The following is a 25,100-nucleotide window of genomic DNA, read 5'->3' on the forward strand; positions in this document are numbered from 1 at the left end:
TACAGTATAGATAAGAAGCTATTCGGCCAATCGAGACTCTACTGTTCTGCAACCCGGTCCGTCCATGTAAAGAATCGCGTCGTCATTTGTAATTGTAAGACACAGCAGCAGCATACGGCCATTCTGCCCATCTAGTTTGTTCTGCCATTCGATCATGGCTGATATTTCTCAAACTTCCGCTTGTGTCTGCTCCCCGTCACCTTCGTTGCTCTTTCTGGTGAGTACCTGTCTAGCTCAGTAATAACATCAATGCGTACTTGGCTGTCCATGCCATGAATAGGAATTTGTAAAAACTTATTTTGGAACCCATTGCAGTATTCATATTGCCAAGGCATAATCGTCGGCTCAGTTTTGTATCTGGGAGGCTAAGGACATGTTATCTTGCTCGTTCATTCCATCTGCCCGTTCAGGCAGCGATTACAAATTGTCTTCGGGCAAATAATTCGGGATGAAATCAGACTGTAGTGATAAAGTGTGGTTCTGTAATTTTATCCGTGTACACTTTATTAACTTTTAAGGTGTTTCAATCGCGGTCTTTCGATTGATTCATGGCGGATACGAGTTCGGTTGCTCATCCAGAGAGAGCAGGAAGCGATAGGGGACATTCATATTTATCAGAAGTTAGCATTTCTACTTCATTAGTTAGCATTTGCAACTAATGAAACTTCATTCAGGGATTGCGGAATGTATGAAAATATAGTAATAAGAAATGTGATTTTAAACACCAAATCTTAGTATTGGGTTAGATATTCCTGGCAAATCCCCATCTCTTCATTGACTCCGTCTGCGTTAACATGGTTTGTGGTGAGGTGGAGGCAGGAGAGAAAGGGAAAAAGTGGCTCCAAGAGATCAACGGCTTATTTTCAAATTTGAAAATGCCTGCCATCACGGATAAAAGAGCAGAACGTTTCACAGAGGAGAATGCATGAGCACGTACACGTTGACTGCTTTTTCGATTACGAAATTAAAGTTCAGACAATCTCACTTTACCCCAGTCCTGCCTTTACAGCTGAAAAATGCCTCACTGGTGTTCAATCTGCTCGCTCTCTCTCCAGAGGCAGGGGATAAAAGACTGAATATGAAGCGAGCAGAGAAGAAAGCGCAGAGAGTCAGGGACCGTTCCTTACTAGATACTACTCGTGCAGTACTGACTCGTTAGTGCACCATTCTTCCTACTGCACGGAAAGGCAATGTGAACGTAATGAGGTCAAACGCGATCGGGGATATTCGTGCCACCATTCTAAATTCAGGACATCCAAATAAATGGAGCGTGGAAATCATTGATGTGCGGTACAAAGGCGAGGGCTCTCCCCGTTAAGACAAAAATAATCAATCTGACAGCGAGTTCAGCCCCTTTCACAAATGCTGTAAATGGCTCTTAAAAGAGCCTTTGGGTTGTCAGATTCAAGAATAGACTTCACTTTTTAGCAGATCCATCAGCGGAAGTTTTCTTGGGCAGCAGCACGGCCTGGATATTAGGCAGCACCCCGCCCTGAGCGATGGTCACCCCTCCCAGCAGCTTGTTGAGCTCCTCGTCGTTGCGCACGGCCAGCTGTAGTTGCCTGGGGATGATGCGGGTCTTCTTGTTGTCCCGGGCCGCGTTGCCAGCCAGCTCCAGGATTTCAGCCGTCAGATACTCCAGCACCGCAGCCAGATAAACCGGCGCTCCGGCACCCACACGCTCAGCATAGTTACCCTTTCTTAGGAGCCTGTGAACACGGCCAACCGGGAAAGTAACCGCACCAAATCATCAACCGCCTTCTTTCCAATTTGAAAAGCCCGCCAAAACATTAATACTCAAGTTATTTACTTTTAGTTTACAACTGTGTACTTCACACGGTCTTACTCTCGCAAATTTGCCCACCTGTATCTGTCCATTTTTGATCTCGAGAGTGGGTTTTTTAAACCTTGAAAAGAGGCTGAAACAAAACGGGCCAAACATTACAGTCTGCAACCTGTCTTTTCACTTCACATTTCAATAACACCCCGGTCTGCTGATAAAGCAGCACACAGCATTCTTCCGGCTCAGTATCAATGTTTAGACGATGTTTTAAAGTTGTCCTCCTTTGTCGGTCTCTGTCAGATTCAACAAAAATCTCCAGATTTCACATTTCAGTCCGGCAGCTGTTTTGGTGTTCTCTCGGTTCACTTTGAAAGCCTCTTACTGACAGCAGAAAATGCTTTGCCTTTTGTATTGTGAAAAATCGGATTGAATCCGCGCATTGTCATTGTTTTAAAAAAAAGGGTAAAATCTATCAATTCGTGGGACTGTAAACTGTGGGCACTTCCGTTTGGTTTACCAGGGTTAAAAGAAGTGTTATCATTCCACCAAGGCCTTTCGCAACTTGAACAATTAAGGTGAAAAATGACTCCATATCGTTTCATCTGCTCTCTCTCCAGAGTTTATGAAGTTGTCCCGACCCCCATCGTCAATTTGCAACGCATTTATAAAAATGAATCACCGGTGCTTAATCTGCTGTCTCTCTACTGACAGGGGAAGGGGCTGTTTATGATGTATTTACATCTCCACACCCCCTCATTCCTTTCTCTCAAAATTGGAAAGCAATTATAAAACCGAATGCAGTACGAAAAGTTAAAATACCTTAACAAGAATCACATGCAAACTAAAACAAACAGTTCTTTTAAAAAAAGGTTCCGCCGTCTCGCGGAAGTTGCAGGTGGCTCTTAAAAGAGCCTTTGGGTTGTGGATGTGTGTATGTTTCAGTGCAGTGCGGTCCTTCACTTGGAGCTGGTGTACTTGGTCACCGCCTTTGTACCCTCCGACACGGCGTGCTTGGCCAGCTCCCCGGGCAGCAGCAGCCGCACGGCGGTCTGGATCTCCCGGGAGCTGATGGTGCTGCGCTTGTTGTAATGGGCCAGGCGGGAAGCCTCCCCCGCGATGCGCTCGAAAATATCGTTGACGAACGAGTTCATGATGCTCATGGCCTTGGAGGAGATGCCGGTGTCGGGGTGAACCTGCTTCATCACTTTGTAGATATAGATGCCATAACTTTCTTTCCTCGTCCTTTTCCTCCTCTTGCCGCCCTTCGCTGGCGCCTTCTTGATGATTTTCTTCCCGCCCTTCTTTGAGGTTTGCTGAGCTTTCTTCTCATCAACCATAGCGCCGCTCACTGTCAGTCACAGAATAAAGGAAAGCGGGTTCGAAGTTCACTCTTTATAGACTGACGGCGTCATCAATGCAAATGAAGGATGGGATAAAACTTGATTCCCGAATGGGTAGTTTACACTGACATATTTAACAAAATCGCAGTCTCTCTGATTCGTTTGTGTGGGACCCAATGTGGATCAGTCAGGATCTGCAAAGAAATGTGAAGTGGATGCTGATCCTGTTCCTGTCAGTCTGACTGAGGGAGATTTGTGTGTGTGACACGGCAAGTGACTGTGGTATTGGCTCGGTTTCCTTTTGCTCGTTGTGATGATGTGGGAGTGGAACGGTGTGTTTGCAGCTCCGCGTGTCTGTTTCTGGCCCTCTGTATGGGCTGGAATTAACGCTGAACTTGTCACTTTGTGAAAAAAAACTTCAATCCATTTGAAATAGTGATTACATTTGTTGTCAAGTTACACGATCAACTGGAACCTGACCGTGAATGTTTTCGACACTTGGGGTTTATGTAACTCGTTCTCAATTGCATGGAGTTGAAGAGAAATGAAAAGAAAAAGTTTATATGTAATATTTTTTCTTGAGTCACGAGTTGAGTCCCGTCTTGACTGTGGGATGAATATATTTCTGAGACCTTGATTTATACTGCGTGCTTTGCAAGTACCTGCAGTGTAACTGAACCACGTCGCTGCACTTTTTCCAGCACCACACTCCCGACACCAATCTGTGCCCGTCTATTTCTGGGATGTATTTTTGTAAACTCTCTTTCACAGTCTTTCCATGCCAGTATGTTACTGGACTGTAAACTCAAACCTTCTTAAGTGTAACTTGTTGTATTACCCCGTAGGTCTCATCCATTGACATAAAAATATGTTTCATGTCGTATCTACAATTTTGAATGTACCAGATACCACTTTGGACAGACTCAGGTAGGACTCACTACCCTCCACTCCCATACCCTGTGAAAATCAACTTCGGCAAATTGAAGTTGAGTTTGTAATTCTAACTCCAGAATTTCAATAAGGAATAACTCTTTGTACATTGTTACTGACAATATCTGCAATGTCACTGCTGTTATTATATCCTAACAATTTATTACTTTGCAAGTGACTCAGTATTTCATTCTGTAACTGCCAGTTTGTTGTTTCTAATCTTGTGTTTACTCAGTTTCAGTCAATCATTGGCATGTCAGAGAGCAAATATTTCAACATCTCAAAGTTTCTGATGAAATGGATGGTTAATCTTTTTTCACTCCATCCCTGGTACGTCTCGGTAACTTATAACTGAATCGATTAGTATGTGATCTGTGACCACACATATCAGTAAGTTACAGATAAAGTGCATGGTGAATGATGCCTCCCAATTCCTGTCATGCAGATAGTGTCTTTGCATTAGTTATTAATTTCTTTCAGGCTTGTGTCACTTTAAATATCGCAGACCATTAGAAGCATGAGAAGTCTGTGGCATTTTCATCTGCCTGTGTGTACTCTGTCATGAAAAGAGATCACAAAGGCTTTAGTTATGATCTTCATCTCATTTTGATGTTTAGTGCACATAACCAAAGACTCTTATGTATCAAAAAAAGATATATGGCTACATTAGCATAAATTAAGCTGATAACCCAACCCTAACTGCTCTCTGTGGAACAGAACAAGGGGAGAACGTTCTACATTTCTTTTTGAGACAGAAAGCTTCGTGCTCAAACCTGTGTCCCTTACTCTGGATTCTCTCATGCGCAGTGACATACTCCCAGCATCAACTCTGGCAACTCTCTTCAGATCATTTTCTTTTGCCCTAAAGGTCATAAACTGTTCTTCAAATCACCAGTGAGAATATGCCCAACCATTTTATACTAACATTGAGAGCCTATATATCAATCTACAGCTCTAAGTTTCTGCAATGTGAATATGAGAGTGCAGGTATCACTTTGACCCAGTAAGATTCTGCTATGCGCATACTTGAGTGGAGTTATCACGTATACCTGTTGGTTTCTACAGTGTGAATATGTCAGTTTTTGCTCTGTGAATGTGATAGTTTAATTATCAATCTGTCCATGTCAGTTTCTGCATTGTTGAAATGTGAACATAATTATCAATGTCTACCTGACATCTTCTGCTAAGTGAACATGTGAGGGTCCGTACTGAAATATACTTGTCGCTTTCAGTGACATGAATGCATGAGTGTAGTTATCCATGTTTCCCTGTCAGTTTCTGCTTTGTGAATATGGAAGTGTAGTGTATTGATGTAGTTATACATCTGTACTAATGAAGGAGCTTTTAACCAAAACGTCAATTCTCCTGCTCCTTGGATGCTTCCAGACCTGCTGTGCTTTTCCAGCATCACACTTTCAAGTCTAATCTCCATCATCTACAGTCCTGACTTTTGCCCATCCATCTGTACCTGTCAGTTTCTGATCTGTGAATATGGAAGTGTAGTTATTGATCTGTCCATCAGTTTCTCCAATGTGAATATGACAACCTATTTATCTATTTCTCCCGGTGAATTTCTGTGATGTGAAGATGACAGTCCAATTATCTATCTGCCCCTGTGAAATTCTGCTGTGAGAATATGAGTGTCATTACCAGTCTCTACCTGTCAGCTTTTGCTATGTCAATGTGATTTTAGTTATCAATCTGCCTCATGAGGTTCGAGGTGAATAGAAGAATGTAGTTATTGTATACCTGTGAGATTCTGCTCTGGGAATATGAGTGTATTATCAAAACGTACTTGTCAGTTTCTGCAATGTGAATGTGTTTGTGCAATCATCAGTCTATCCCTGAGAGCTTCATCTATATGAGATAAAAACAATGACTACAGATACTGGAAACCGGATTCTGGATTAGTGGTGCTGGAAGAGCACAGCAGTTCAGGCAGCATCCAGGTAGCTTCGAAATCGACGTTTCGGGCAAAAGCCCTTCATGAGGAATAAAACCTTTAGATTTAGAAGCTACCTGGATGCTGCCTGAACTGCTGTGCTCTTCCAGCACCACTAATCCAGAAGCTTCAACTATATGAATGGATGAGTGCATCTGTACCTGAAAGTATCTGTACCTGTCAGTTTGTGTTCTGTGAAGAAGCGAGCGTACTTATATATTTGTCTCTGTTTAACATGACACTTGCAGAGACTGAAGGAGCTATTTTTACTTCAAATCTCTGTTGCTCAACATGAACAAGATTTCATCTATTGCCATCACTGGGGTGGCATAGTGGTACCAGGGATGCAGATTCAATTCCAGACTTGGTTCATTGCATGTGTGCAGTTTGCATGTTCTGCCCGTGTCTCCATGGGTTTCCTCTGAGTGCTCTTGTTTTTCTGCATGGTCCAAACATGTGCAGGTTTGCTGGATTAGCCATGGTAAATTGTCCTGTCGTCTTCAAGGATGTGCAGTGGCAGTGGATTAACTATGGTAAACGTGGCGTTATGGGGATAAGGTTGGGTCTACACCTCGGTGGGATTCACTTTGGAGAGTCGTTGCTGGGGGATGGGCCAAATGAACTCTATGTACTGTAATTGAAAGTAAGACTTTTTAAATTCCATTTTCAGTCTCTGACAGCGTACAGGTTATGATTGTAAGTTATATTCTGAATGTGCATTTTGAACTTATTGTTCACATTTATAACACGACCACTTTATGAGGGCTTTTGCATTCTGTATACAATAATCTTTGGGGATCTGTCTAAATGTATACCTTATATTAATATATATATAAATATATATTAAATATATATTAAATATATTAATATTTAATTTTCCTTTGGACCACTTGAAACAAAGTATTCATTCAGTCATTTTGTATGACATGTGTTCTGTTTTCACTTTGTGGAAACAAATTAAATTGCAATATTTGTTTCAATCTGATACTTGGCATGCTATCTAATTCCTCCAGTTTAGACAAACTGAATTGATACATAAATTACGTACAGTCATAGAGTTAGACAGCAAGTTTAAACCATATGAGATAATTGGAGGAATAATTAGCCTGAATAATCTTCTCGCAGAGAATAATCGGGTCCATTCCTGAAAGCAGTTATATTGCTGTCCCCATCTGTTTCTGTTCTGTAAATCTGAGAGTGTAGTTATTAATCTGCACTTATCAGTTCCTGGTTTGTGAATGTGTGTAATTACCATTCTCTCCCTGTTAGTTTTCCCCTAGTTGTAAATATGCATTTGCTTATCATTCTGTCCCTGTGAAGACTAGGAAACTTGGGGAAATAAACATTGATATCTTGAAAACAGTCCAAATGCCAAAAGAGGAGGTGAGAGAGGTGTTTTAAAAAAAAAGAAAGATGTCTCAAACTCTGGCACCGCATCAAGTATATCCCAGGATGTTGTGGGAAGCTGTATTGATAATTTGAATAAATGACATTGTTTGTTCACCTTTTCTGCATTATATCATAGGGTGGGCCAACCAGTCCCTGTCATTTATTGCAATATGTATGTGTGGCCGTGGTTATCAAATCTGTATCTGTCACTTTCTATGTGAATATGTGGGTGCAGTTCTCAATCTCAGTTTCTGCAATGTGAATGAGAATCTAATTATCAATCTGTATCTGTCAGCTTCTCCTACATCCATATGTGATTTTAGTTATCGATCTGTACCTCAGTTTCTGTCATATGAATGTGTTGTGTCATCATCGATCTATCCCAGTCAGTTACTGCAACGTGAATAGACAACTGTAGTTATCAAGCTATATCTGTTTCTGCCATGTGAATATAAGTATAGATATGCATCTATACCTTCAGGTTCTAATGTTGATTGTGAGAGGGTCGTTGTCATTCTACACCTGTCATTTTTTGCTTGTCAAACTGAATATTGATTTCAATCTGGACTTGTCAGATTCTGCTCTGTGAAACTGTGAGATCAGTTATCAAACTATATTTGTCAGTTCATGCAATATGAAACTGAGACTGTTAGTATTAATCTGTTCCTGTCAGTTTCTGCTTTGTTGATATGATAGATTTGTTATCAAACTTTCTCTGTCAGTAACTACAATGTGAATGTCTGAGTGTATTTACCAATTGGCCCTGTCAGTTTCAGCTCTGTGTATCTGAATGTGCAGTTATTAATCTGTAACCGTCAGTGTCTGCCATGTGAATGTGTGAGTGATTTAACAATCTTTCCCTATCAGCTTCTGTGTTGTGAATATGTGAATGTGCTTAGCAATTTGTAGCTGCCAGTTCTGGTGTGTAAACATAGTTCTGAATTTCTCCCTGTCGATTTCTGCTATATGTATTAGAGTGTGCAATTAGCAATCTGCATATACACTTTACTGCAATATGAACATCAGAATATAGCTACCAATCTGACTGCTCTGTGAATGTATAAGCACAGTCATTAATCTGTACATGCCAGCTTCTCCTTTGAGACTCTGTAAATTTAATTATCAGTCTATGCCTGTCAATTTCTACTGTGGGAATACAATCTGTATCAGTCAGTTTCTGCTCAGTGCATTTGTTTGGTGTCATGTATAATAGAAAGTCAAAGGGTTTTTCAAATCCTATAGTGCAGGCTCTGACTGGGAGGAATAATATCACGGGCTGTTCTTCAAGGTACCGTCAGATTTTCTCAGTGCATAGCTACATACTTTTGTGCATAATGCTGAGAAATGAATAGGCGATACATTTCTTTGTTAGTGTCAAAAGGAAAGGGGAATGAACAAACAAATTGTATTTTAGCCAACTGACCACGATGTTCCTGCTATGGGAAAGAGAATTGGCTAGTTCATTTCAACATTCTATTGTGAATATAACATAATTCTGCCCTGTGGTGTGACGGTGAAAGCCATTAGCAGTACTCTCCTGATGCTCAATGGTGGGAATGAGGAAAGTGAAAAGACTTGCATTTTTGTCTTACAGTGGAGAAGATTTAAATCACTCAGGCAAATTTATTGAACATGGTTGACCTTTTCTTGCAAAAAAATTGAGAATTTACGAATTACAAGATTCGGCTAAATTTCTTTGTTGAATTAAAAAGATGATTATTTGATTATTTTGCTAAATTGAGGATATGACATTGTATTTTCTTGCTTTATGTAATATTTCATCCGGTGGGGCAAATGGAATTCTTTGCAGAAGGTTAAAGTGAATTTGGAGACAAAGTTACACAACTTTTTAATAAAAAACATTAATACTCGGCAGAGTGAAAATTCAGTTTCTATTCTGGCAAGGTGAATATGTTGACAATTATTTTGGCATCTCTTCTGCTGCCATGACACACTTATTGAAATGAAGTGTTGGCTGAATGGAATTCCTTGCTTGTTTTTGTATAAACCTTTTGTATATATTCACTTCTGTTTCCTGCAGTGTATATATATGTCCATTGCTGTTCATCTCTGCATCCTGTGTGTCGATTTGGTAAGTCTATTTGCAACTCAATCTGTACCTTTTGTATATGTGTGTTTGTGTTCAGCAATGATTCACTACTTGTCACATTTGGCTGTTGAAACTATGTAAAAGCATGATGTCATTGTTTATCTGGTTTGTGACATTTAAAATGCCCTATTAAATGTAAACTTGATTTAGTACACCATTGCCTACTTTAGACAACCAGTCAACTTCAAACATGGTGTGAATGTTAATGGCCCATGAATCATATTAATTGAAACTTGCAAGATGTCTGTGGAGAATGCAGAGGAAAATAATCTGTCTTTCCGCAGTTGGGTCTGACTGTTTGTTTGTTTTGATCTATCTCTGCAAATAAAGCTCAAGCTAAGTCTGATCCAATCTGTTCTGTGCCTGTGGAAAAGATGTGCTCTGCTTTGACAGTGGTAACATGCTGTTTGTTAGAAGCAGCTGGTCACACTTGGCATTGTACTGAGGAAATATGACATTGTCTTCAGCATTCAAATATTTGCTTGGAGGAAGATAGAAGATTTTTCAGCAATAAGTCAACATAAGCCACGTTAGGCAAGATTAAACCGATCAGTGTGGCAGCCAGTTTAATAATCATTCGGGTATTTTTAAACCGAGCAATTCAAGCAGAACCAGGTTTTGATTCCACTCTTGCCCTGAGTTGCTCCTCGTCTTCTTCTGTTTGCAACTTTGTGACAATTGGGTGAGTTCTCATCTGTACACCTCCACGAATGGGAATTCCTGAAGCAGCTGCAATGCTGATATATATGAATAGCAAGCTGACTAACTAAGTGTTGAAGGAAAGAACAAGGGACGCTATGTTTAATGTTTTACTCGAAACTTCAAACCTGTTCACTCTCTTACGTGTCCTTTATATGATTGTCACAAAATTATGGTCTGTGCTTCCATTCTTCACTGCCCAACATCAACAAACAATGAATTCTCATCAGTGTTTAGGGAATTAAAAACCACAAGAATGTACCACAGCAGCTTCTTCCCGCTCTGCCTCCCTCAGCAGGCCCACACATAGCCCGAGAAAGGCCTCTCTCTTCCCCACAGCCCGCTCACTCCAAGTTCCGGGACCAGTTCCTGCTCCGCTCGGCCTCTTTCAAACAGCCCCCGGCTCTCCCTGAACTCACCCCGAATCAATCCCGGTCTCGGAGCCCCCTCTGTGTCCCAGGCTCCCATCCCGATGTGCTGCTGGAAGGAGCCTGCTGTTCCCTCCCTTCCCTGGGCACTGATCTCTCCATTGCGGTCTGTTTCAAACAAACCTCTTGCTCTCACTGAGTATATGCTCCTCAATGGCAGCGCTTGGGGAGGGCCTCACGCATGCGCTCCTCTAGTCACAAACGGTCAGCTTTGGGGAAGGCGCAATATCGCGCAGGCACAGCTTCAGGTTGCCAGAATAAATTATTCACACTAAACCGACAGTGACAACAGCAGTACTAAGTCCAGACCCAGTATTGGGGATTAGGATCATAGCACAAATATTACTTCCAAAAGAACAGGAGACATTAAATCAGCTTGGATTGTTTTCTCTCGAGCAGAGATAACTGAATTGGGGCTCATGATTTTCGTGTAAAAGGTTATGAGGCGTATGGACAGGGTGAATAAAGAGAAGCTGTTTCCCTTGTTTGAGCGATCAATCATAAATGGTGATTGGTTCAGGATTTGGTAAGGATAAGGATTCTCACTATGATGGAGTGTAAGGGGTAAAGATATAGAGGGAATTTCAGAAAAAATCTTTTTCATTCAGCAAGTGGTGGGAATCTGGAAGACATTGCCGAGGAAGGAAGTAGAGGCCAGAAACCTTTAAAAGGTATTTGGATGAGCACTTCAATTGTCATACTATTTAAGGATATGGGACAAGTACAGGAAATTAGCACCCCTTGAGTGGTAGCTATTGTGGGTGCAGACTCGATGGCTGAAGGGCTTTTCTGTGCTGTATGAGTATATCTGTGTCTAGTGGTGCTGGAAAAGCACAACGGGTCAGGCAGCATCAGAGCAGGAAAATCGATGTTTCGGGCAAAAGCCCTTCATCAGGAATATAGTGTCAGCTTTTGCTCTGCGTATCTCAGATTGTAGTTATTAATCAGTTCCTGTCAGCCTCTGGTTTATTACTGTGTAATTTCATTTATCATACGCCACATGTCAAGCTTTTGTAGTTGTTGTGGTTCTGTTCGCTGAGCTGGGAATTTGTGTTGCAGGCGTTTCGTCCCCTGTCTAGGTGACATCCTCAGTGCTTCTGTGATATTTCTGTGATATTTCCTCCGGCATTTAACAAATTCCGAATTGTGTAGCAAAGCTTCAAATCTCTAATATCGTATTATATTAAATTCTGCGATCACTGAAAACCTCGGTCGCTAGATTTTCATTGTCACTGACTGACTCAATATTTTACTCATTCCCCATTTACTTCATAGATTTATAATTACAATATTAATGCACCCCATCGTCTCCCGCTCTCTCTGGATCGTTTAGTGGCTCTGAAAAGAGCCGTTATGTTTCTCTCTCTCTCGGGGTGAATGTGCAGGGACGGCCAGGCTCTGTTTAGGCGCGCTCCCCGCGGATCCGGCGGGCCAGCTGGATGTCTTTGGGCATGATGGTGACCCGCTTGGCGTGGATGGCGCACAGGTTGGTGTCCTCAAACAGTCCCACCAGGTAAGCCTCGCTGGCCTCCTGCAGGGCCATCACCGCCGAGCTCTGGAAGCGCAGGTCGGTCTTGAAGTCCTGAGCGATCTCTCGCACCAGCCGCTGGAAGGGCAGTTTGCGGATCAGCAGCTCGGTGGATTTCTGGTAGCGGCGGATCTCCCGCAGAGCCACCGTGCCGGGCCGGTAGCGATGAGGCTTCTTCACTCCGCCCGTGGCCGGAGCGCTCTTGCGGGCCGCTTTGGTCGCCAGCTGCTTGCGGGGAGCTTTCCCTCCGGTGGATTTGCGCGCTGTCTGCTTGGTTCGGGCCATTCTCTCCAACTCTCTGTAACACACACACAGGCTGCTGCTGTCAATGCTGACGCTGCTGCGGTGCTGCCTGTTTAAGGGAACGGAGAGCCCGCCCTAGAGCTGAGATTGGATACAGCCCTGTCCCTCAACCCACAGAGAACCAGCTCCGGAAGGTACTGAAAAGGCAGGAAAAAAATTGTTTTAGGCTGATTGGATAACGTGAAATGACAGTTGGTCAGTTTGAAAATGCCCGCCGAATTAACACTCTCAAACTCTGAAATTAAATTAAACATTCAAATGCAAAACATCATCCGTCTGCAAATAAGATAAAATTTAATATTTTACAGTAATTCTTTAAATCCTAGTTAGCTTTCAGTGGGGACAGGAGGCGGGATCATTGTCTGATCTGTCTGAAAGACGGGAGGAAGAAAGGCGGGGTTTAAAACAGCGCGACTTGGATGCTGCTTGAACTGCTGTGCTCATCCAGCACCACTAATCCAGAAACTGAACAACCGAACTTGTTCCGGCCTTTAATCTAAATAACCCCGCCAATTTAAACATCTTAAAAGCTAATGCAGTGTACACCGATAAAAGGACAGAATCTCACTTTATCTGTTATTTTGTATTACCCCCAGATTGTAATTAGCCCGAAGACAATGTGGAATTGCTGCCTGAACTGTCTCTAACAGCCAGATGGAAGGAACACGCCATGAAAACATCCGCAGGGTCTCAGAATCAAAACTGAACAAAGTAACAATCCTGAATTGGTCAATGAAATACAAATACTACAATGTGTCACATTCGTGACTCGGTAGAGTTATAAGTCGCGAAGTGAAATAACCAGATGGAGGATCAATAAACCCTCTCTGCATGATACCTTCCCCATTCACAGGTCTCCGCTTTCGTAAACCATGGCATGAGTGTGTATTTGAGTGATTCAGATCAATTCATATGTCAGGTAGGGGACGGGGAACATTGGATCCGGGCTCAGCTCTTTCCTGAGAGATGTGGGTGGCTCTGATAAGAGCCTTTGGGTTCAGATGGTCATATATTACACTGACTGGTTCATTTCTTTGCTGCTGTCTTGGTCCCTTTCGCTTTGGGCTTGGCCTTGCCTTTAACCGGTTTGCTGAGGGGTTTGGGGGCTTTAGAGCCCTTGGCCTTTTTCACCTTCTTCACGGGAGTCCGTTTCTTTGGCGCTGCTTTGCTCACCGCTTTCTTTGGCGGTGCCGTCTTCTTGCCGCTCGCTTTCTTGGCTGGGGATTTCTTGACTGTCGCTTTCTTGGCTGGGGATTTCTTGACTGTCGCTTTCTTGGCCTGAGATTTCTTTGCTGTCACCTTCTTGGCCGCAGATTTCTTCACGGCCGCTTTCTTGGCGGCCGCTGATGTTCCCGCCTTCTTGCCCGCTTTTGCCTTGACTGGATTCTTTGGGAGTTTGAAGGAGCCGGAGACGCCCTGACCCTTGACCAGAACAAGGGAGCCGTTCGCCAGGCACCTCCTGATACTCATCTTGATCTGTGCATTTCGCTTTCCCACATCGATCCCGCTTCTCTCCAGCCCCTTCTTTACAGCGGACAGAGACGTCCCTTTACGATCCTTGATATCCCCGACAACCTTCAGAATCAGCTCTCCCAACCCGGGACCGGGTGTTTTTTTCCTGGGAGCCGCCGCCTTCTTCTTGGGAGCCTTGGATTTAGTGGGTGCGGAGGCTGGAGGAGCCGTTTCGGCGGTTGCACTGTCGGTCATGTTGAGAACTCTGCGCTGAATCTCTCTCTGAGTCAGTCTGAACTGGGTCAGCAATGAAGCTGCTGGTGGCGGCACTGAGCAACTTCAAGGCAGCGAGCGGACGGCGCAGGGACAACCTGCTATCAGCTCCCTGTTCCTGCTGCCTCTCTGTGTTTCTCGAACGGCATAAACTCTCCGATTCCTCTGAAATTCCGCATCTCCAGACAGCCAGGCTCGATCGCTCCTCACCCTGACACGGTAAGGTTTGCGACTAAAAAGTTTTCACTCGAATAGACGGCTCCGTTGTCGAATTAAGCGCATTTTGCTGCTGCAAAGATCGAGCTCTTTCAGCTGAACGGTGACATTGTCGCTTCTGTTAGACTGAAATCTTGAAATCAACAAATATATTGTCTTAGATTCTACCTTTGGGGTCTATTGGGGGAGCCGGGGAATAAGTTGACTTCAAAATGTTTTTGATTTTCACAAGAGAGACCCAGAAATATCATAATATTCGCGGACACACAAACACAGTTCCGTTCGACTAACCGTCTGCCCTTTTCCGACAGTCTCTCTGACACAGTATTCACATTCACACAGTCACACGCCAGAAATATCACCCAAATGTAAGTGGGGAAGGATAGAATGTCTCCTCCTTTCAGCTTTTGCTGCGGGGTCCAGGGAGTTAGTTGTAGTTTTTCTCCTCAGTAACTGTTACACTCTCATCAGCTCTACTGTTTACATCCCTCTCAGTAAACTCCCCAACATTACTACCGTGTTAGTTGTGTGAACATTTGTGAACAGAGAACAACATCATGTTAGAGATTTTTGAGACGTTTTAGTTCCCCATTTTAAACTCCCCTTTTTTATGTTGTAAGTGACATATGGTCCTCTTTACCAACCTATTTCCCCCTTTACACATTTATTCGTGCTTCAACAGTTTTTTCTTCTTTCATGGCCTCCACAACATGACTGTTTTCTTCATTTGCTCTTTGTTAGTCAAATCCCTTTTCCCTGCCATTGGCTGAATTTAGATCTGTTTGCAGCCTTCACGTCTTTCACTGTATATCTTCCCAAATTTTAGGCCTTTTCTTTGGACCAAAAACTATCTTGAATAGCCGTTTCAAGTTTCACAACATCCTTTCCATAGGAGAGAAACTAAAACTGCACATAATATTCCAAAACTGGCATAACCAATGTTCTGTACACCCACAACGTGTCCTCCTAAATTACATGCTGAAAGGTCTGACCAGTAAAGGAAAACATATCAAATGCCTTCTTTGCTATTCTATCTAACTATAACTCCACTTTCAAGCAACAATGAATCTGCATTCCAACGTCTCTTAGTTCAGCAACACTCCACAGAACCTTAATATTAAGTGTGTAAGTCCTGCCCTGATTTGCCTTTCCAAATTGCTGCACCTCATATTGATTTAAATTGAACTCAATAAGCCACTCCTGGGACCAGTGGCCCATCTGATCAAGATCCTGCTGTATTCTGAGGTAGCCTTCTTTGCAGGCCACTACAACTCCAATTTTTGTGTAATCTGCAAACTTATTAACAATAGGTGCACCTTCACATCCAAAATCATTCATAATAATGTGGAGGGGCTGGTGTTGAACCGAGGTGTGCAAAGTTAAAAATGACACAAGGCCAGGTTATACTCCAACAGATTTATTTGGAAGTACACCCTTTCAGAGCATCGACACCTGACAGAGGAGCAGCACCCTGAAAGCGTGTACTTCCAAATAAACCTGTTGGACTATAACCTGGTGTTGTCATATTTTTAACTAAAATCATTTATATAAATGATGAAAAGCAGTGGACCCAGCAGTGATTCTTGTAGCACATCACTTGTCACAAGCCTCCAGTCTGAAAAGCATCCCACAGCCACCACCCTCTGTCTTCTACCTTCGGTCCAACTTGTCCATGCCGACCAGCTATTCCAACCCAATGTAGCCCATCTGCCAGCATCCAGTCCATATCTTTCCTATTTGAATATGAATTAAGATACTTTTTAAAAATTTGCAATTGTACTAGCCCCCACCACTTCCTCATGCATTTCATTCCATGCACCTACCACCCTCTGCATGAAAACCTTGTCACTTAGGTCTCTTTTATATCATTTCCATCTCACCCTAAATCTGTGCCCTCTTGTTCTGGACTCCCCCATCCCAGGGAACATACCTTGTCTATTTCTCCTATCCATGACCCTCATGGTTTTATAAACCCCTATAAGGTCACTCAGCAGCCTCTGATGCTCCAGGGAAAACTGCCCCAGCCAACTCAACTTCTCCTTCTAGCTCAAATCCTCCAATCCTGGCAACATCCTTGTAGATCTTTTCTGAACAGCATCCTTCTGATAGGAAGGAGACCAGAATTGCATGCAATATTCCAAAAGTGGCTGAACCGATGTCCTGTAGAGCTGCAAAATGTACTCCATACTCTGACCAATAAAGGAAAGCATACAAAACGCCTTCTTCACTATCCTATCTACCTGCGACTCCACTTTCAAGGAACTATGCACCTGCACTCCTGGGTCTCTTTGTTCAGCAACACTCCCTAGGACCTTACCATTAAGTGTATAAGTCCTGCTAAGATCTGTTTCCCAAAATGCAGCACTTCGCATTTATCTGAATTAAACTCCATCTGCTACTTCACAGCCCATTGGCCCATCTGATCAAGATTCCATTGTAATCTGAGGTAACCTTCTTCGCTGTCCACTACGCTTCCAAGTTTGGTGTCACCTGCAAACTTACTAACTGTACCTCCTATGCTCACATACAAATCATTTATATAACGACGAATAGTAGTAGATACAGCACCGATCGTTATAGCACTCCACTAGTCACGGGCCGCCAGTCTGAAAAGCCACCTTCCATTACCACCCTCTGTCTTCTACCTTTTGAGCCTGGTCTGTATCCAAAAGGCGAGTTCTCCCTGTATTCAGTGAGATCTAACCTTGCTAACCAATCTCCCAGGGGGAAATCCTCTTCGTTACCTCTTCAAAAAACTCAATTGAGTTTGTGAGTCATGGTTTCCCACACACAAAGCCATGTTCACTGTCCCGAATCAGTCCTTGCCTTTCAACATACGTATAAATTCTGTCCCTCAGGATTCCCTCCAACATCTTGCTCAACACCAATGGCAGGCTTACCAGCCTAAAGTTCCCTGGCTTTTCCTTACCACCTTACTTAAATAGTATCACCACGTGAGCCAACCTCTAGTCTTCTGACGCCTCATCTGTGACTATCCTGATAAAAATATCCTGGCAAGGGACACAGCAATCACTTTGGTAACTTCCCACAGAGTTCTAGGATACGCCTGATCAGGTCCTGGGGATTTATCCACCTTTATGCATTTCAAGACATCCAGTACTACTTCCTCTGTAATATGGACATCTTTCAAGATGTCACCATCTATTTCCCCACATTCTATATCTTCCATGTCCTTCTCCACAGTAAACAGTGATGCAAAATCTTTGAAAGTTTCCACTCAGGTGGATAGAGTTTGTAAGAAGGCCTATGGAGTATTATCGTTCATTAGCAGAGGGATTGAATTCAAGAGTCGGGAAGTGATGTTGCAGCTGTACAGGACTTTGGTTAGGCCACAGTTGGAGTACTGTGTGCAGTTCTGGTCGCCTCACTTTAGGAAAGATGTGGAGCTTTGGAGAGGGTGCAGAGAAGATTTACCAGTTTGTTGCCTGGAATGGAATGTTGCCTAGGTCGTACGAGGATAGGTTGAGAGTTCTCGGCCTTTTCTCGTTGGAACGGCGAAGGATGAGGGGTGACTTGATAGAGGTTTATAAGATGATCAGAGGAATAGATAGAGTAGACAGTCAGAAACTTTTTCCTCGGGTACAACAGAGTGTTACAAGGGGACATAAATTTAAGGTGAAGGGTGGAAGGTATAGGGGAGATGTCAGGGGTGGGTTCTTTACCCAGAGAGTGGTGGGGGCATGGAATGCACTGCCCGTGGGAGTGGTAGAGTCAGAATCATTGGCGACCTTTAAGCGGCATTTGGATAGGTACATGGATGGGTGCTTAATCTAGGTTAGAAGTTCGGCACAACATCGTGCGCCGAAGGGCCTGTTCTGTGCTGTATTGTTCTATGTTCTATACTCTAAAATACTCTTTTAGTATCTCCCCCATCTTCTGTGGCTACACACAAAGGCCACCTTGCTGATCCTTGAGGGGCCCAATTCTCTCCCTAGTTACCCTTTTGTCCTTAATGTATTCATAAAATCCCTTGGCATTTTCCTTAACCCTGTTTGCAAAAGTTCTCATGTTCCCTTTTTGCCCTCCTGATTTCCCTTTTACTTATACTACTCCTGCCTTTTCCTCTTCTAAGGATTCACTTGATCTCTGCTGTCTATGCTCGACATATGTTTCCTTCTTTCTCTGGACCAAAACCTCAATTTCTCCGTCATCCAGCATTCTCTACACTTTCCACTGCAGGCAACAGAAAATCGAAATGAATATCTCTATCCCATGAAGTCATTGTGGTCTGCAGCAGTCAGAAACATCCAGGTAACAATTCCACTTCCATTCAGACAGCAATCCATTTCCATATATGAATCATGGTGGCAGAGGAGCTGCCACCCCCACCTTTATCACAACATCATTCTCCATTTCTCCAACTTTCACGAACAGATTTTTTTTAATGACTCTTATCTTCATAAAAAAAGGCTTCTTGTGCGCCATTGTTTCAAATTAGCTTTCATCTTCTCCAAATAGCCCTGCATTCCTATGAAATCTGAAAAAAAGCAAGAAAACTCAATACCGTTTTCTCAAATACTCAATGTGATCACATAATCGTAATTTGAAACAAGAGTACAAAAGATTTAGTGAGATATTAGAACTTATAACATGACAGTGCAGTACACTATTTCATTTTCATCCATATGTTTATCCAATGACCATTTAAAAGCACTTAAAGTTGGCAAGTCTACTACAGTTGCAGGTAGAATATTCTACGCCTCAGTTACTGAGTGAAGAAAAGAGCTGTGCAAGAAGGATGGATTGCACCTAAGTTGGAAGGGGGCTAATATACTGGCAGGTAGATTTGCTAGAACTGCTTGGGAGGATTTAAACTAGTAAGGTGGGGGTGGGACCCAGGGAGTTGGTGAGGAAAGAGATCAATCTGAAACTGGTACAGTTGAGAACAAAGGCCAGTCAAACAGTTAAGGCAGGCAGGGACAAAGCCGAGAACAAGGCAGGACTGATAAATTAAACTGCATTATTTTCAATGCAAATGGCCTAACAGGGAAGGCAGATGAATTCAGGACATGGTTAAAACATAGGACTGTGATATCATAGCAATCACAGAAACATGGCTCAGGGATGGACAGGATTGGCAGCTTAATGTTCCAGGATGTAAATGCTACAGGACAGAAAGGGATGCAAGAGAGGAAGGGAAGCGTCATTTTTGATAAGGATTAGCATTGCAATATCCTTCGGCACTGTCCACAACTCTACCAACCTTTGTGTCATCTGCACATTTACTAACCCGTCCTTCTACACCCTCATCCAGGTCACTTATAAAACTGAAAAACAGCAGTGGACCCAAAATAGATCCTTGCAGTACACCACTAGTAACTGAACTCCACGATGAATATTTCCCATCAATCACCATCCTGAAGAAGGGCTCATGCCCAAAACGTCAATTCTCCTGCTCCTTGGATGCTGCCTGACCTGCTGCACTTTTCCAGCAACACATTTTCAGCTTTCAGCTAGCCAATGTCTGAACCAAACCGCTAAATCACCCTCAATCCCATGCCTCCATATTTTGTGCAGTAGCCTACCATTGAAAAAATTACTGAAAACACCTTATATAATACTTTACTGAAATCCATATACACTGCATCAACTGCGTTCCCCTCATTCACCTGTTTGGTCACCTTCTCAAAGAACTCAATAAGATTTGAGAGGCACGACCTAGCTTTCACAAAGCCATATTGACTTTTCCTAACCACCTTATTCCTATCAAGATGATTATAAATCCTGTCTCTTCTCGCCTTTTCCAACACTTTACCCACAGCCAAAGTAAGGCTCACTGGTCTATAATTACCAGGGTGATCTCTACTTGAACAAAGGGACAACATTTGTTACCTTCCAATCTTCTGGCACTATTCTTGTAAACAATGATGACCTAATGATCAAAGACAAAGGCTCTGCAATCTCCTCCCTGGCTTCCCAGAGAATCCTAGGATAAATCACATCTAGCCCGGGAGATTATCTATATTCACATTTTCCAGAAATGCTAACTCCTCCTCCTTATGAACCCATATCCCATCTAGTCTAGTAGCCTGTATCTCACTACTATCCTTGACAACATTGTCTTTTTCAAATTTTATGGTTTTCCTTGATCCTTTCTGCTGGACACTTCTCTTGTACCCTCCTGGCTCCTTTTAATTCTCTGTTCAGGCCTTTCCTGGCTAGCTTGTAGTTCTCAAGCACCCTAACTGTGCCTTCACGTCTCATCCTAACAGAAGCCTCCGCCTTCCTCTTGACAAGAGATCAACTTTCTTAGTAAACCATGGCTCCCTCAGTCATCCCATTCCTCCCTACCTGACAGGTATATGCCAGTCAAGGACACGCATGAGCTGTTCCTTGAATAAGCTCCACATTTCAATTGTGCCTATTCCCTGCAGTTTCCTTCCCTATCCTATGCATCATAAATCTTGTCTAATTGCATCGTAATTGCTTTTTCCCCCAGTTATAAATCTTGCCCTGCAGTATAAACAGATTCCCCTTTCCTTCAAATTGTGGTCACTCTCACCAAAGTACTCACCTACCTCCAAATCTAACACCTGGCCGGGTCCATTACCCAGTACCAAATCCGTTATGGCCCCGACCCTGGTTGGTCTGTCTACATACTGTTTCTGGAAACCCTTCTACACACATTGGACAAAAACTGACCCATCTGAAGTTCTCAACATATAGTATTTCCAATCAATACTTTGAAAGTTAAACTCCCCCATAACAACTACCCTGTTACACTGCTCCTATCCAGAATCATCTTTACAATCCTTTCCTCTACATCTCTGGAACTATTCTGAGGCCTATAGAAAACTCCCAACAGGGCGACCTCTCCTTTCCTGTATCTAACCTCAATCCATGCAACCTCATTAGAAAAGTCCTTTCGGCCACCATAATACTGTCCTTGACTAACAATGCCACACCTCCCCCTCTTTTTGTACCATCTTCTTTGTTCTTACTGAAACACCGAAATCCTGGAATCTATGACAGCCATTCCTGTCCCTGCTCGATCCATGTCTCCAAAATGACTGCAATAGCAAGATCCCAGGTACCAACCCATTCTGCAAGTTCATACACTTATTCTGGATGCTCCTGGCGTTGAGGTAGACACACTTCAACCACGTTCCTGCTTGTTAGTGCACACTTGTGACACTGAAACCATATTTCTAATCTAACTATGCTCAACCTGTGGACACGGCAACTACAATTTAGATTCCCATCCCCCTACTAAATGTGTTTAAACCCTCCCAAACAGCATTAGCAAACATCCCCTAGGATATTGGTATCACTTTGCTTCAGGTGTAGACCATAATTTTTGTCAAAGTCCCACCTACCCCAATTATCGAGGTATCCAAACCTCTCCCTCCCACACCATCCCTTTAGCCACGTGTTCAACTCCTCTCCCTCCTCTCGCTATCATGTGGCACGGGCAACAAATCAGAGATAACAACTCTATTTGTTCTAGCTCCAAGCTTCCACCCTACCTCCCTGACTTTCTGCCTTAAATCCACATCTCTTTTCCTACCTATGTTGTTAGTGCGTATGTGGATCACGACTTGGGGCAGCTCCCCCTCCCCCTCAAGAATCCTGAAAACACGATTTGAGACATCATGAACCCTGGCATCTAGGAGGGAACACACCAACCATGAGTCTGTCTCGCTCCCACAGAACCTCCTTTCTGTCCCTTTAACAATGGAGAACCCAATGATGAATGCACTCTTCCTCTCTTCCCACCCCCCCTCCTTCTGAGCAACAGGAACAGACTCTGTGCCAGACACCTGTACCCTGTTGCTTACCATTGGCATGTTTCCCCCACCCCCCCACTAACAGTATCCAAAATGGTATATTTGTTATTAAGGGGAACCGCCCCAGTGGATCCCTGCAGTGTCTGCGAGTTCCCTTTCAGTCCCCTGATTGTAATCCATTGGCCTTTCTTCTTCTTTACCTGACCTGTGACTATCTCTCAGTAACTTCTCACAAGATAATGTAGATTCCGGAAGCTGCTCATTTATCTTTTTACAAGAAGAGTTCAAACGTTACATTCTTCAAAAAAATTTAGTTTGGCTGTTCCAATTTCCACAACTGCATGAGAGAAAATCAAAGTCCTTCTTCCTTCCTCCTCCCCTCCATAGAGCGACACAAGTGTCTGAATGATGGTGAGCACCATCACAATACAGTGGAGGGTAATTAACACCTACCTTTTGGTTAGATTAGACTCCCTACCGTTTGGAAACTGGCCCTTCAGCCCAAACATTCCATACTGACTCTCCGAAGAGGAACCACCCAGACCCATTTCCCTCTGACTAATGCGCCCTACACTTTGGGCAATCGAGCATGGCCAATTCACTGGACCTTTGGACTGTGGGAGGAAACTGGAGCACCCAGAGGAAATGCACGCAGACACAGGGAGAATATACAAACTCCACACACAGTTACCCGAAGCTGGAATCGAACCTGGGACCCTGGTTCTGTGAGGCAGCAGTGGTAACAACTGAGCCACTGTGCCACTACTTCAACTTTACTTCAAAAGTCTCCAAATCATTATATCACTGTGCACTGAAAAAATAAACAAATTATGACCTTGATCAGGTGGGTCAGTGGGCCAGGAAGTGACAGATTCAGTTTCTTTTAGACACGTGAGGTGTTAGATTTTGGTAAGACAAACCAGGGCAGGACTTATACACTTAAGGGCGGGGCCTTGGCGAGTGTTGCTGAACAAAGAGACCTCTGGGTGCAGCTGCATATTTCCTTGAAAGTAAAGTCACAGGTAGACAGGGCAGTGAAGAAAGCATTTGGCATGCTTGCCTTCATTGGCCAGAACATTGAGTGTAGGACTTGGGCTGTACAGGACATTAGTGATGCCACTTTTAGGAGATTGTGTGCAACGCTCATCTCCCTTCTCCAGGAAGGATGGTGTTAAACTTGAGATGGTGCAGAAAAGATTTAAAAGCATGTAATAGAGATATGGAGTCATACAGCATAGAAACAGATCCTTCAGTCCACCATGTCCATGATGTCCAACAAACAGCAAACTGCATTCATCCCATTTACCTGCACTTGGCCCATAGCTGACTATGTCCTGGTTTCTTAAAAGGGCATATCCAGATGCTTCTTTCTATGCTGTGAGAGTATTCCACCACACACACAGGCAGCACGATCCAAACTTTACCCACCCTCTAGATCAAAATATTTTTCTCAGATATCCTCTAAACTGCTTTCTCCACACCTTCAACTTGTATTCTCTGGTCTTAGACACATCTGCCAAGGGGAGAAAGATTCTCACAATCTACTCAGACTGCACCTTTCACAATTTTGTATATCTCAGTCAGATCCTTCCTCAACACCTCTACTCAGAGGAAACCAAACCCAGCTCATACTGTCTCCCCTTTTAACGGAGTCTTTCCATCCTCTCCAGCCAATCCCATTCTTCTAATTGTGTGGCAATCAGAACTGAACACAGTATTTGATCTGTTTTATAAAGGTGGAATAAGACGTCCTTGCTCTGACATTCAACAGCTCAGGTACTGAAAGAACGCATTCTGTATGCCTTCTTCAGCAGCCTGTCTGCCTGCACTGACACCCTCTGTGGGGTCGGGTACATTTTGGCGCCGAACATTTGGCCCCGCCGTTTTGGCTCTAAACTATTTTGATGCTCATTACTTTGGCGCTGAGCTGTTTTGGTGCCAATTCATAATAAAAATAAAAGTCTTGTTTGGTGAAAGAAGAGGGGATGACTGACGACCCAATGTAATTTTCTCAACTAGCAAGCGTTGATAGTCAAAGCTGTAATGACCCGCTTGTAGATTCAAATCTCGTTTTGTAATAATTTTCTCATTTAACAATTGTTAATAGTCATCTACTGCCTTGATGGTACTTAAGCCCTTCTGTCTTCACATTGGAAAGCTCGAATACAATTTTCTTTCGATTTTCTTGTAGAGCCCATACCAGAAATGGCTGAAAACATTCTACGCAAAAAAGACAAACCAAAATTTTCACATGATGGTTTGATAAATGTAGCAAAATGTAGAAATTCCTTTTTATAATGAATAGGTTAAAATAATGAATAAAAAAAATATTAGATTTCTTTCTTACAATGCAATAAAAATGAATTTCTTACGGGCTCTACAATTCTTTTTTTTTATTCTGTATTGATGCCAAATCAGCTCAGCGCCAAAACAGTTTAGAGCCAAAATGGCGGGGCCAAATGATCAGTGCCAAAAGGGCGGTGCCAAGTAGTCCCATTCCACCTTCTGTGATCTATAGACTTGTATACCAAGGCCTCTTTTGTCCTCAGTACTGTCAAGGGACCAATCCATTGTTGTGTAATTCTTTGCCTTATTAGACCTTCCAAAATGCATTACCTCACATTTATCAGGATTAAATTCCATCTGTCATTGCAGTGCAGTGCCCAATGTTCTCATGCTGTAACCTGAGACCCTCCCCCTCACTGTCAACAACACCACCAACTTTCATGTCATAGATCAAAGAACAATATAGCACAGGAACAGGCCCATTGCACTCCAAGGCTGCACTGACATAAATAATATTTCTGCATGAAACTTCATCTAATCGACATTCATATCCAATTGTTAATATGTTCGTAACAAGCAGCAAGGGTCCCAGCACTGATCCCTGTGGTACACCACTGGTCACAGGCTACCAATCACAAACACAACCCTCCACCATTATAGATTGCATCCTGGC

General features: G+C 43.1%; 4 protein-coding genes across 8 annotated transcripts in view; 1 reads left to right on the forward strand and 3 right to left on the reverse strand.

The window, feature by feature from the left end:
- The window catches only part of LOC140470734 (histone H2B 7-like), a 192,504-nt gene that overhangs the window by 136,092 nt on the left and 31,312 nt on the right, over nucleotides 1–25,100 (forward strand). The gene's annotated exons all lie outside the window — the stretch shown is intronic.
- LOC140470548 (histone H2B 1/2-like) lies at nucleotides 2,689–3,128 on the reverse strand. Its single transcript, XM_072566632.1, has one exon. It carries the CDS (start codon nucleotides 3,118–3,120, stop codon nucleotides 2,740–2,742), a length of 381 nt encoding a protein of 126 aa, XP_072422733.1. The 5' UTR covers nucleotides 3,121–3,128; the 3' UTR covers nucleotides 2,689–2,739.
- On the reverse strand, nucleotides 11,999–12,478 carry LOC140470717 (histone H3). Its single transcript, XM_072566752.1, has one exon. It carries the CDS (start codon nucleotides 12,432–12,434, stop codon nucleotides 12,024–12,026), a length of 411 nt encoding a protein of 136 aa, XP_072422853.1. The 5' UTR covers nucleotides 12,435–12,478; the 3' UTR covers nucleotides 11,999–12,023.
- LOC140470659 (histone H1-like) lies at nucleotides 13,050–14,195 on the reverse strand. Its single transcript, XM_072566696.1, has one exon. It carries the CDS (start codon nucleotides 14,157–14,159, stop codon nucleotides 13,479–13,481), a length of 681 nt encoding a protein of 226 aa, XP_072422797.1. The 5' UTR covers nucleotides 14,160–14,195; the 3' UTR covers nucleotides 13,050–13,478.

Source organism: Chiloscyllium punctatum, chromosome 52, assembly GCF_047496795.1.
Source record: "Chiloscyllium punctatum isolate Juve2018m chromosome 52, sChiPun1.3, whole genome shotgun sequence".
NCBI lineage: Eukaryota > Metazoa > Chordata > Chondrichthyes > Orectolobiformes > Hemiscylliidae > Chiloscyllium > Chiloscyllium punctatum.